This window comes from Urocampus carinirostris, chromosome 9 (assembly GCF_059441175.1).
Source record: "Urocampus carinirostris isolate Australia breed hairy pipefish chromosome 9, RoL_Ucar_1.0, whole genome shotgun sequence".
NCBI lineage: Eukaryota > Metazoa > Chordata > Actinopteri > Syngnathiformes > Syngnathidae > Urocampus > Urocampus carinirostris.
In genome coordinates, this window is record NC_142357.1 from 7,325,660 (window position 1) to 7,339,792 (window position 14,133).

The 14,133-nt window shown below is 37.1% G+C and overlaps 1 protein-coding gene across 1 annotated transcript in view; it reads right to left on the reverse strand.

Annotated features, from left to right (window-relative positions):
* tenm1 (teneurin transmembrane protein 1) overlaps positions 1-14,133 on the reverse strand; it is a 381,706-nt gene that overhangs the window by 119,043 nt on the left and 248,530 nt on the right. The window contains exons 16-18 of the mRNA XM_088344425.1: positions 11,258-11,377; positions 10,919-11,180; positions 9,781-10,066 (exon numbers count right to left, since the gene is read on the reverse strand). Of these exons, the coding sequence (XP_088200551.1) occupies positions 9,781-10,066; positions 10,919-11,180; positions 11,258-11,377 (668 nt within the window). The remainder of the gene's footprint in view (positions 1-9,780; positions 10,067-10,918; positions 11,181-11,257; positions 11,378-14,133) is intronic.

Sequence of the window (14,133 nt, forward strand, 5' to 3'; positions counted from 1 at the left end):
CCCCAGGCAAAGTTAATTTGAAGTTTACATAATTTGTTTTCCATAAACGATTTGAAAGAGACCCTCAGACAGGAAGCAGTGCCACATTGGGAGCCATATTGATCTAGTTAGAAATTCTCATTTAAAGAGCATTTCACTGAAAGTATTGTTGTACCGTATTTTCCGCACTATATGGCGCACCATGTTATAAGGCGCACCTTCAATGAATGATATATTTTAAAACTTATGCCATACATAAGACGCACCCCATTATAAGGCGCTATAAGTGCATGCTGGTTTAAGATCAGGTAATTGTGCAATTTTGTAATTGTAATCCTGTGCAGTCCTTCGAGACATTTTTGGGATTAAGGGCTATTTACGGTAAATAAATGTGACGACTTGACTACAGTAGAGAATGTAGTTACGTTATGCAACCTCTAGATGTTGCCACGCTCAAGGGAATGTCAACAAAACATTCAAAAAGGTCAAACTTTATTAACGAACAAGCTTTCCACAACTCCATTCACTCCCAAAATAAATAAACAGCCGTTTTATTATTTTCTCTGAGGTAAAGCATTTTCGTGACACATCTTTAACATCTTTGAACAACATCGACATATCATTTTATTTTTTGTCCATTTAGTCAACACGCAAAGAAAAAAACGTCTGATACTGTTATTTTAAATGAAACGTTAGTGCAATCGCAATAAAGTGACACTCGTAATGTGCAAAAACAACGAGTGCAAAACGATAACAATAAAGCAATAACATAATAACTGTAAAATGTAAAACGTAAACACACAAAAGAAAAACAAAGATCACTCTATAAGCTCCTCATCGACGAATCCCTCGAATTCTTCTTCTGCTGTGTTCGAATTGACCATATCTCAGTGAATGGGCCATCCAACACGTCCGGTGTTTTTGTGCCAGCGCTGTTGCCTTCATACGTATAGTTATCGTACTGACACTTCTGCTTGCCGCTCTTTGTTGAACAACCCACTGTTCAAGTGTCTCCTCTAACTCTGGCCATCTTGCTTTATTGCCACGGAAACTTTGTTGAGTTTTCCTTACTTGGCGGAGCTTATCTTCATCCTTTCTCCACTTCCGTACCATCGATTCATTTAAGTTTAACTCTCTCGCTGCCGCTCTATTGCCGTGTTGTGCTGCGTGACTGATCGCTTTGAGTTTAAACTCTGCGTTGTACGCGTGTCTCTTAACAGGAGCCATTTTTTATACAAATGCACGTATGAAAGAGAATCTCTCTCTCTCTCTCTCTCTCTCTCTCTCTCTCTCTCTCTCTCTCTCTCTCTCTCGCTCTCTCTCTCTCTGTCAAACGTGACATTCTGAATAATTCTGCGTTTGTTTAAGGTAAATTGTGCTTTACATCTTCACCAGTCAAAACCCTGGATTCAGACAAATACTGTATTTGTTGAATATGAATTAAGCAGTTTAATGGGGTAGCCATTTTGCCACTTAGTAAACAAATACAACACGAGCCCCGGCAACTACCAATCGTTTAATATTTCCCAGTATGCACAGCGCGAAAAATGGAGTCGGCGGCTGTTTCTCGTAGTTGCGAGACCTTGCGAATTTAATATTGAGCCATATATAAGGCGCACTGTGTTATAAGGCGCATGGTCAGCTTTTGAAAAAAAATAAGACTTTTAGGTGCGCCTTATAGTGCGGAAAATACGGTACTTCAATAATACGCCTCAACAAAGGATACTTAGTTTTGGGTAGTACTGAACCTTTTAGTAATATTTGAGGAGTGGAACAAAGACATGGATATGTAATGATAAGGGACAGTCATGCACTAAAAATGATTGATGCCAACTGCTTTTAAACTCAAAGAAGAAGACATCCTCATAAACACGTGACATAAACACAGTCTGCTTCTGTTGCTGTGCCTTATAACCCATTGTCTGTTGGGTTCGAAACATATATCTTTGTTGACTTAGTCCATTCAAATTGCGAATTGCTTTTTGTTTTTTTTCAACCGTTTATGGTGTGGTGTCAGACTCATTGCATTATCTTTGTATTTTTCAATTTTACTCTGATTTGGATTAAAGTGGATCATGGATATTAATCTTGACTTAACACTTTATTCTTATAGGAGTTTAGATACTGCTAAATTGTCTACCATACACATACAAGAAGAGCAGGGCATTATTAGGGTCAAAATGACCATGGAAACTATTCATAATTAATTTCATTTACACACAAACGTAAGTAAAACAAAATCATAAATGAATGATTATCAACACCTCCGAATGTCGAAACAATAAGTGTCCTTTTGCGAGGTTCCTTTGTAACAACAAATGTATTTAATCAAAGCTGTCCTTTAAAATGGAGGGATCATAAATGAGGAGTTAGCATGCCAGCTTTACTATTCACAAACCCGGGTTGAATTGTAAATACCAGCGTCCTTGTGTGGAGTTTTGAAATTTCTCCCTCTGACTGAGTGGAATTTCTCCGAGCACTATGGTTTCCCTCTACTTTCTAAAAACATTCATGCCAGGCCGATTTGCAGGTAGTCCCTGGGTAGGAATGAGTGTGAAAAGGGTTTTCCCCGGGTGGCGCGCAATTGGCTTGCAAGCAGTTCATGGTGTCTTTTGCTCACCGCCCTAAGTGAGTCGGGATGGAATCCTCATTGGACCATCAGTTAATAAATGAATGGCTCTCAAGAAATGTCACATCAATTGGATACGGGCATTTATGTTACGCACACAATTATTGTCATTTCAATTACCAGATTTTCCTAATTTTAAGGCACACATTAGTATTAAAATGTAGCCAAAATTAGTGGTGCAGTCCTGTGTTTTGTTTGTTTTGTCGTGGACTGTGAACGAGAGGACACCATGAAAGTTTAATGGGACATGTAAGCGTTGAATAGAATATGTACACGAACAAGGTGTGGTATTAGTATTAGTATGTGCTATCACTATGTGTATCTGCACATGCATGCATTTCAAAGATCATTGAGGAAAATAGTTTAAGTCACACCATATTCCATAATTTGCCAATAAATTATACTTCTTTGCGTACCTATTCGCAGACGAGCGGACACTTAACGCGTTTTGCCACTGCCAATCGGCATTTTGCTTGTGACGGTGGGTGACTCTTTCCTTTGCACCATGGTATCTTTCACATCGGCCTGCTGTCTTCTGTTGCTTCTCGCTAATGGAACTTTATCTGTGCATGGGTTCAAGGCTGATGCGGAAAAACCCAAAGTGGAGAAAATGAACTATGAACTTATTGTCATTCTTGGAGGCCTGACATAGGAACTCCAACTGCTGGACATTGGTGTCAACCGGCATTTCAAAGACAGCTTGCGAGCAAAGAACACACAATAGGAGTGGAAGGAGGAACAATTTATAAGTCGATGTAGATGGTTGGGCTAACATGTCTGCTCGTAATGTTCCAGCTTCCGCAAAAGGCATTACTACCAAGGAAACGCAATTTGACTCTGAGATTGAGGAATGTGAACCTGGGAAGTTTGATGTGGATTTAGCGCAGCTATTCAATTCAGAAACAGAGGAGAACTTTAATGGGTTTGATTAAATGACGGTTACTGGTGAAAAATGTTCTGTACATTCCCTATTTTTGTGCTTGTTTCATCTCTGTTATTTACCATGCCCACACCTATTGATGATTGAAAAATATTAGTATTTCCTCATCAATAATTCATAAGGCACAACCAAATGGATTTTTGCTCTGTTATTAAATACGCACACCTTGTTGGTTGGTGTAGGTGGGCATGGTAAAGGACACCGTGTTAAGAGTGAATATTTGGCGTGCAGATTGTATATAAAGCTTACACCCTTTCTATGTTTCTAAGAACTTCAACAATGTCACACATCATTAAAACAGTGCCTTTTAGTGGATTCCCTTGTGGTCGTAAAAATATGGTAAATAAAATAAAATGTCACAAATATCGCACCTAATTAATGTAAATAGAAGACCCATTGTTTAATAAAGAATGAACTGTGCTCCATACTCAATACTTTTTACAAAAACACCCGCACCTAAAAAGAAAAAGAGGACACAGGAGGACATGCGAGAAAAACACGGAATGGGAAACTTCATGAACAATTAGAAAAAACTGCGTACAGCCACACGGAGCTGCTTTTCAATAGAAGCATTCTGCTAAAAATGACTCAGATGGACCCCAGGCAAGACTGAATGTTAGTATTCATTATTCGCGTATGCTTGTAAAGTAATCCATTTTTTTCCTGTGGAAGGCTGCCACATGTAGTTATACTTAGACAACTTGTACCAAATAAAACAAACTACCTGACATGTGGACTTCTCAACAGGGCCTGCATCACATGTACACTCCATGCATAGTTCTTGTACCCTGCCTTACACTCAATGAACGCACACATTTCCTTCATTCTGTCAAAACTGTTAAGCAATCCCTACCTGCCGCTGCAGAATTTGTCCTCGCATTGCTTTGTTTCACAGGAACTTCTCCACTGACATACTTTGTCAAAGTGTTTTAAATGGTATAAATTCCGTAATGTTTTTCTTTTTATGACAGGCCTTCCGATATGCAATTATTTTCCTTCTAAATGCTTTATATATAAAAAATGATCCCTGCAATTTAAACTTATTTTTAATAAAAAAAGCTAAGATCCCTTTAAGGTTATTTTGACATTTTACAAGCGTTAGGGCGACTCACTAGAAAGTACCTGGCCCTTACTGAACTCTACCAAAACCTTATACCTACCTTCAGAAAGAATGAAGGAGCAATCTGTCGAAAGCTCTTTTTTTTAAAGCAGTTACCAAGGAATCCTTCTTGTGATTGATTACCAATTTCAACTATGACACAGTGCAAAAAGTGGATGAAAACATTTGGCGTCAAATACATAGTTCTCTGAAGAGGAATGCCTCATTGTCAATACAGTAGTTTATATCATTTCTTTGTGTTTGCTGTAATGTAAAATATAAAATCTAGTGTTTTATGTGGACTGCAAATAGCACTGCGCCCGTTTAATGAACATTCCTGTGATAAACAGTCATAAACAAACTGTTGGTTGGCATTATTATATTAATCTCATATTTTGAGTCTTTTGAAATGAGTTTCTTTCTTTAAAACCATTTAACGTTCTTCAGTTTGCTGCACATAATTGTGACTTCAAATGAGCTCAAATAGTAAATTTGTTTGCCATATCAAAATGGTTCATTTGTTGCAAATATAATATATATATATATATATATATATATATATATATATATATATATATATATATATATATATATATATATATATATATATATATATATATATATATACCGGGGTCATATCCCCCTAGTTGGCAGTGGCTAGAGTCAATAACACATTCACAACCATGACTCTTAATGGGAGATTAATACAGAGGAGGGGATTTACAGCCCCCTTGCTCCACCCAATTGCATTGAGAGTAATTAGATGTCCAAACCCCCCAATTCCAACCCTTACTACCGATCGCCAAGCCTCGAGGCAATTGTGCAAGTCTTAGGTATGACCCAGCTAAGGCTCCAAACAGCAACCTCCCAGTCTCAGAGCGGGCGCCCTACCACCAAGGCCACCAAGCTGTTGCAAATACTGTTGGTAAATCAGTTCAGTAACTGTTTGAAAATAACTTTTAAAGGGATACTGCGTAATATTTAAACACTAGATGTCGTTGTATTGTGTAGTGCAACCAAAAACAAGTGCTACAAAGCACAAGGAAAATTACAAACTATGGAGATTCAAAGTGACGAAATTGCACAATTTTTCTCTAATTTTATCCACAGCCTTTCGAAAGGTTTTTGCTTAACAACAAGATGGCGGACAATCATATCAGCTCCTCCTGGGTAAGCCTCATCTAATGTAAAGTAAAAAAAAGTGTTTATATGAAAGTTCTTATAGTCTTTTTAAAGGAGTTGAGGTTTTTTTATTATTTTTTTTTTTTACCAAGAGAAGGCACTAAATAATACACAACGTCCCTTTAAGCTTGTGCTGCAAAATTTTTTCTTTTGTCCAATTATTTTTCTCATTAGAAGTTATAATTTACTTGCTTTATAAGAAAGGAAATACATATGTATTTTTCATTTATTTACATTTGTTTTATGTGGGGTTTTGGGGTTTTTAAGGGTTATTGTTCTATCTTCGTTATTCATTATGCAGTATCCGTTATCGGTCAGTTCATAATACGCTACAAAGCCTAGGAGCCGGGACACTTACTCTCAGCCAAAAGGCCAAGCTAAGGTCCTAGCACTAAAGCCTTGCTGCGATCATGTGTTCAAATTAAGTTACTTTGCTAAATTTTAACATGTATTAATACTGGATGTAATCCAAGATCTGCACCGCTTATACTTAGTAGGGTCGCGGGGGTATCAATACATTTGAATTACATGTATTTTTATTACATTAACAACAGGCCCTAGAATTTATCCAATGCAAATGTTGGCCTTGGTTTAAAAAGGTTTAAAAACACTGATTAAATGACTCAATGAAAACCACTTTGGTGATTCACCCAGTCTATGCTAATAGAATTGCCGAAAATTATGGACAACAGAGCACACCTGATTAAAAGCCATATGCTCAAACGGACAAAAATACATTTTTTCTTTGTATGAGTTGCACTGGATTTTAAGCTGCAGGCTTAAACAGCAGATACAAATGAACTCATTTTTGTCAATTTCTTACATTTTCAGCATGACGCACACCTAGTACCAACCGCTTGGGGAATTTGGCAAGGAGGTCCTGTGTTGCAGAATGCCAACAGTGATGTCCCCCGCATACCTGACGCCATTTTCAGCTGCTCCGTTTTCAGTTCTTGTTATTAATGTCACGTGTTTTTCCAAGATGGCGATTACCAAGAGGAGCACTTTAGTACTACGCCGCCGAAAGAAAACGCAAACGAGTGCTGCGTCGTGTGAAATGGGAGCACTATTTTTCCAGATGACAGCGCCAGGGAAACCATATTGTGTAGAATAGTGCTAGTTTGCAACACACATAGTCTTTTTGTGCTGTTGTCATTAGTGGTTATCGTTCCTCGAAGATGAAAGGAACTTCAGCGACTTGACATTGACGCAACGATAAAACTAGTGTTTTTGATAAATATTTTTTACTAATGCTCTATTGGGATGCATACATTGAGTACTTGGAAAAGTATAAATAGCATGAGTACAGTGAGTTTTAAATATTGATTAAAGCACTTCCAATCATCCCATTTTGCTCCTGTTGTGTTTTAATTATATGAATAATGGAAAAAAACATGGACTAATTACTCTCGAAGGGATTCGTAAATACTTCCAGATGTTATTGCAGTGTTTTGTATTTAGAGCAAATTTAGCACAGCTCGCTTGATATCTTGGTCCTACTACAAAAACATTAAAAAATAAGCCACACTTTTTAACATGTAGCAAAATAAAAGAAAATTAAAAAATTAAAAAAATGTCACTAAAAAAGCAAATCTTGAGTTGCATCTTCCACCAATGTAAAAAACAAAACAAAAACATAAAACACCTTCCACCCACTCCAGCCTACTCGATTCTATTTCTTCACCTCTCACCACACTCAGTGTTGCTCGAGACACTTGATCATAAATATTTAAAGTCCTCCACCTTGGTTATATCTTCTCCCTTTAGCTTCACTTTTGCTTCTCCATCCCACTCATTCATGCGCGTATTCCACTTCACGTCTGAAAATCTTCAACCTTCCTCTCCGGCATGTGTAAATGTTCCCATACCCGCCTTCACAGGAGATCGGAATGTCATCTGCAAAAATCTTGGTCGATTCCAAAACCAGTCTTAATTTCATTTGTCAGCCTCTCTTCTATTCTAAGAGCTCACGTCTTTGTTATGTTGCAGTTAAATCATAGAACGTGGTGGCAATACATGAAAAGGTAAACAAATCGATGGCAATGAAAAATAAAAGATCAATGGAGGACAAATGCCATTCCATGTTTGCTTATGCGCTAACACTGTTTTTATTGAACTTTTTGTCAAACTCATATTGTTAGAATGATTCCCTGCTGAGGCTGCCGCAACTCGACCTGGATAAGCGGAAGATAATGGATGGATTGATTTAAGGATGACCAAATGTTCCCAAGTGAAAAGTTGAGAGGAAAAACAAAACCAAATCAAAGCTTCCAAACTAAAAATCATACTTCAAAATTTATAACAAATTTTCAGATTAAAATAAAAAAAGGGTTTCAAAGTAGCATTCAAGAGCACAATTTTTAAGTCGAAAGTGGTTCTCAAACGAAAATAAGCACCAAACCTGCTCTTACTACAAGAGTCTAGCAGGTCAAATCAAATTTGTTTGTAAGGCACTTTTCAGGCAAAACATTGCAACTCAAAGTGCTGTATAAAAACATTCAGCATACTACAAGACAATAGCAGATTCAGAGAAAAAAAAGACAATTTTTGATATGTTTTTGATATGTGGAATAGGCTCGAGTTGAAAATAACACCCTTGTTTTTACTGTAATCTAAAGGTCTAAAATCTTGTAGTTTTGGTGAAAGTTTCTCTCTTCAACCTCTAGGACCAATGAGGTAAACCTCTGTTTTGTCCTGGTTGAGCTGTAGAGAGTTTTCTGCCATCCATGACTTGATATCTGAGATGCAATTTAAAAAGACTTGTGTCATCAGAAGACAAAGCAATGTAGAGCTGGGTGTCATCAGCGTAACTATGGAAGGTGACTCCGTGTCTCCTGATGACATCCCCAAGGGGAAGTTTTAACAGATGAGACAGTACTGGGCCTAAAATTGAACCTTGGAGGACCCCCACATGTAATTTCATGGGTTCTAGAGGAATATGTATCCATACCTACAAAGAAATGTCGGTTTGTCTCACACAAAAAATGAAAGTAAATACAAATAACCAAATATGAATAAATACACATAAAAAAAACAAATCATGAAAAACAAATATGTGAAATATAATATGAAATGATTCAGAAAATAAAAACAACATTTAACATACAAACATAATTTGAAAAAGAATCTGGCTGGCAAACCGACCAACCAACCAACCAACCAACCAACCAACCAACCAACCGACCGACCAACCAACCGACCGACCAACCAACCGACCAACCAACCAACCAACCAACCAACCAACCAACCAACCAACCAACCAACCAACCAACCAACCAACCAACCAACCAACCAACCAACCAACCAAACAAAATAGATTTTAACAAAAAACAAAACCTTTCTACAGCCCAAACAATTCGTCTAACACATAAAACACTGTATACTGTAAACATGTATTAATTTATGATCAATAACTACAATCATTAGGACTGTTTAGCCAATACAAATTCAAAACAAAATGCACGAAGCTAATCTGTAAATATGCAAAACTGCATAAGGTAAACTGCGTTAAGGGTGGGATAGCGATAAATAACAATGCTCTTCAATTTTATTACAATGCATCACGCTATTGACTTCATTTGGTTAGTCCATGTAATCCACTGGTGCTTTTCATGAGGATGGTGCAGTTCCGAGGAGTTTTAATTGTACCAAAATCTTGAGAATAGACAACTATCTGAGACAGGCAACAGTGGCTTTTGGGTGTGTTTTTTTTTTTTTTTTTAATGAAACTTTGAAAAGCTTTTATGGACTGCATTTCAGATTTTTTTTCAATATGGCAGCTGATGCATCCATAAAGATGGTTCAAATCCCTCGAATTGTGTCTAGTGACAGTAATCAAAACCCCTAAGCATAACATGAAAATAACGTTAGTTGTAGTATTATTTTTTTTCTCGTACCCACAACAGCACATTTTACTGAACTTCACCACATAAAAGAATAAACTGTGCCTACCTGTTGCATGTGTGAGGCCCCACACCTCTTGTCCATAGACATCTGTTTTGTTCCAGACCAGCTTGTGTATCAGTCCCGGGCCAGCAGGATACCAGCGTTGGTACAACCGTCCTTGGACTGAGGCTCGAACATGAACCTTGGAAAGACCACCAAGAGGGGAAACGGGCGAGGACGCCAAAGGAGGGGTAAGCAGGATACGCAGCAAAGAGAGGTAACCTGCAGCTCTCGTGCTCAAATAGTTGAGATTCACAAAAGCTCCTGGGATTGCAACTTCTTCCTGAACTGCCTGCAGGTGAATAACAGAGAAGAAGAAACTTTTTGGAGTGGGTGAAAAAAACAAGTTATTTTTTTCACATTTCTACTGGGTTGGACAGACATAAGTGCAAGTGACGCCTAGAAACAGTTACAAAAATAGTTTTTATTCATGCTGTTGAACATTTTTTGGAATGAATAAATGGATGTCTTAAAACATCTATAAAGCAGGTATTTAATGAAAAAAAAATCATCTACAATTCTGGTAGTTTTATAGAATCCTGGACAATATATATATATATATATATATATATATATATATATATATATATATATATATATATATATATATATATATATATATATATATATATATATATATATATATATATATATATATATATATATATATATATATATATATATATATATATATATATATATATATATATATATGTGCGTAACTTATATTTTTATTCTTAAATAACAACTTATTGTGTTATTACTATGTTGTTACTATGTTATTGTCAGGTTACTCATTGGAAGTAGGGTTAAATAGATTTGGTCATCAACTAAAAAAATTACTTGACAAGAAAATCACAATGGCCCAGCACTTGTGAGCCGTTTTCATAAGAGGTCAGCGGGCACCTCAACTGTCTTACAGGGCACCCTGGTGCTTATGGGAATCACGTAGAGAACCCCCAATGTAGACAGTGCATAATAGTCAAAAAAACGAACTGGCATCCTTTGTGATTTCCTTTGCAGTCCTCATATAACAAAAACAGAAACATCAGAACAAATGAATCAGCCCTCAGAGGAAAACTTTGGACACCTCTTCTCTAGAGAACCTCATGTTAAGTAAAATACAATATTCAAGAAGGCATACCTGAAGCTCTGGTACTGCAGGGCCTTTCTCTGCACATGACCCTGTGTACCTCGGTAGTGGGTATGGCAGAACCACAGGATAAGGACTCAAAACAGTCCGAACGTCACATTTTGGAGGCTGCGCTTCCTCCCTGGACATGATGACATTATCCATAACTAGGAAGTTGTTGTTCGGGGTCCAGACAGTCCGTGTTTGCGGCAGGAAAGGCGGTCGCAGAAACATCAGCGTGACCGACATTGCACCCATTGTCACCAGGTCGTAACTAAAGTGTTGAAAAATAAGATGAGTTGATGAAAAGAAAACGTGTTTTGTGTGATGAGCGGGCACGCAATTTCGCACCTTCCGTCTTGTCGACTGATGGTGTAACCGTACTCGGGGTGCTGAGGGAAGGTGATGTTGACGCCAACCAATGAGGAGCCATCTTCCAATCCAACACTGCCTCGAATCACAGCAACACGACTGGCATAACAAAGACACAGAGCCGTCAGAGAAAATCACAGGAGGACACAAAAGAGGACAAGATGATAGCTTTCCAAGCACAATGATTGTTTGACAAGGGTTGTATGTTAAGAATGGCTCGCCAAATGACCTTGTGCTTCAGCAAAACAAGCTGTTATTCTCAGTCAAAGTCCCTTGTGAGCCAGAAATGTGGCGGACCTCAAAGGGTTTGAATTACAATGCCACATAACATTGCAAACATTATTTGTATGAATGAAAAATAAAAACGTAACCTTAAAATGGAGTGGGACCCTTAAAGTCGAATTATAGAATAAGGAAAGAATACATAAAACGTTTACAAGTTAATTGATAGTTTCTTCATGAACAAATTGCTGTATTTTCTGGATTATAAACCACACCTCAACCCCTCCAAACAGCCCAGAATTTTGAGAGTGCGGAATATTTGATTGTTTCCTTTTGTTAACTAGTGGTTTATGTTTTTATTATGTATTTTTTATGCATTGCTTATTTTGTGCAGTGCCGAAATAAAAAGTCACAAACAAAACTATCTGTATCAGTCTGAATGTATTCTTATCGAATGTACTCTTATCGAACATCCCTATGAAAACTTTAGTTCAAGTTCAAAGTGTTTATTGTCATATGCACGGTAAAGAACCATGATTCCCTGCACAATGAAATTCCTACTTTGCTGTCCACACAGTTGCCAGCGGAATAGAACTAAGAAACTATATACATGTGTACATTAAAAAAAATATTACAAATATTGGTAAGGTAAAAATACAAGAATAGTTAAGATAATAAGATAAAAAATAGGATAACACACAGTTGAAAGTGACTGTAGTGCAAGAACTGTCCTATTATTGTACAGTCTAAAGTGTCTGTAGTGTAATAAAATGTGTAAAGTGCTGTTCAAAATAATAGCAGTACAATCTCTTGTTTTATCTTCACAAAAAGCATTCTTGATATCACCCTTTAAGTTCTCAATTGGATTCAGATCTGGGGATTGGGTTGGCCACTCCATAACATTAATTTGATTGGTTTAGAACCAATAATTTGGTTGTCTAATGGTGTGTTCGGGGTTATTGTCTTGTTAGAACACCCATTTCAAGGGCATGCCTTCTTCAGCATAAAGCAACATAAACTCTTTAAGAATCTTAACATACACAAACTGATCCATGATCCCTGGTATGCAATAAATGGGCCCTAACCCTAACCCTAACCCTAACCGTAATACCAGAGTAAGAAGTATGTGCCCAGACCATACTTGCACCACTATGCTTCACTGTCTTCATTGTGTACTGAGGTTTGAATTCAGAGTTCGGGGGTCCTCTTACACATGGCCTATGGCCCCTGGACCCAAAAAAGACAATTTTACTTTCATCAGTCACTAAATGTTCTTCCATTTTTCTTTAGACCAGTCAATGTTTCATTTGGCAAATTGTAACCTCTTCTGCAAATGCCTTTTTTTTAACAGAGCGACTTTGTGTGGGAATCCAGAGAATAAATTTGATTCATGCAGACATTTTCTAACCGTCACAGCACTCACGGGTAACTGCAGACTGTGTTTGATCCTCCTGGAGCTGATCATTGGCTGAGCCTTTGCCATTCTGGTTATTCTCCGGTCGATTTTAATAGTGGTCTTCCATTTCTTTCTATGTTTCTCTGTTCTTTTTTATATCAATTGTAAGGCATTGGAGACCATTTAGCTGACGCTTATTTTGCGCCTCTTTATAGGTTCTTCCCTCTCTAATCAACTTTTTAACAAAGAATGCTGTTTTTCGGAGCGGTGTCTTGAACTATCCGTTTTCCTTAAATGCATGTTCAACCTGTGCTTGCTTCATCATCCTTAAATGGGCGCCACGCGATTCACACCTGATTCACACCTGTTTTTATTTCTAGAGATTTGTTCCCACACTGCTATTCTTTTGAACACATACCTTTAAACAATTTGCCCAAGATTTCGAAGCCTGCCTATTATGAATGCTTTTGTTTGTTTTCTGCGAATCTACTGCACCTACTGGTAACTTCTCTGGCATGTAATAACAACAAAAAGAAACTAAAAACTAGGGATATCCTTTTTAGTCACATTGCAATGCTATTATTTTGAACAGCACTGTACGTATCAATTCTTCTGTATGAATTGTTTAGAACATATTGTTTTAAATGTCTAAGATTAAATAAGGTATTAAACAGGTACTTATGGCACTTTAAGACAATTCTGAATGTGCATAGCACATTTGTTTTAATAAATGAAAAAAAATGATCATAAAAGTAGTGCTGTATAAACTGATTAATACCTCCAAACAAATACAACTTGATTTTAATTTGTTAACACAAAGTTTTTAACATTAAAAATAATACATCTAATAATAAATAGTATATGATTCAACAATGGATTCAATTTCATAGAAAGAAATACAGTTTAATAAAAAAATAAAAAAATAAAAAATGGAGACTATATATTGATATTGTATCAATATGTATTGACATAGACCTCATAGGAAGTTCATTTAACACTGTGGGCAAAAGTTTGTGTGTGTCTGTGTATGCATAGGTCACAGTAGGGTGATATTGCCTCCTGAAATCGGCCCTGGCCTAATCATTCGGCCTTCAACCGCCCAGAAATTAATGAACAATTTTAAACTGTTACCTGAGATATGCACTCAATTATCTTTGGAGGTTGTATCATAACAATGAAAAACCCAAGGACACTGTCATACAAAGGAATACATTCAGGACTTTGCATGCACATGATG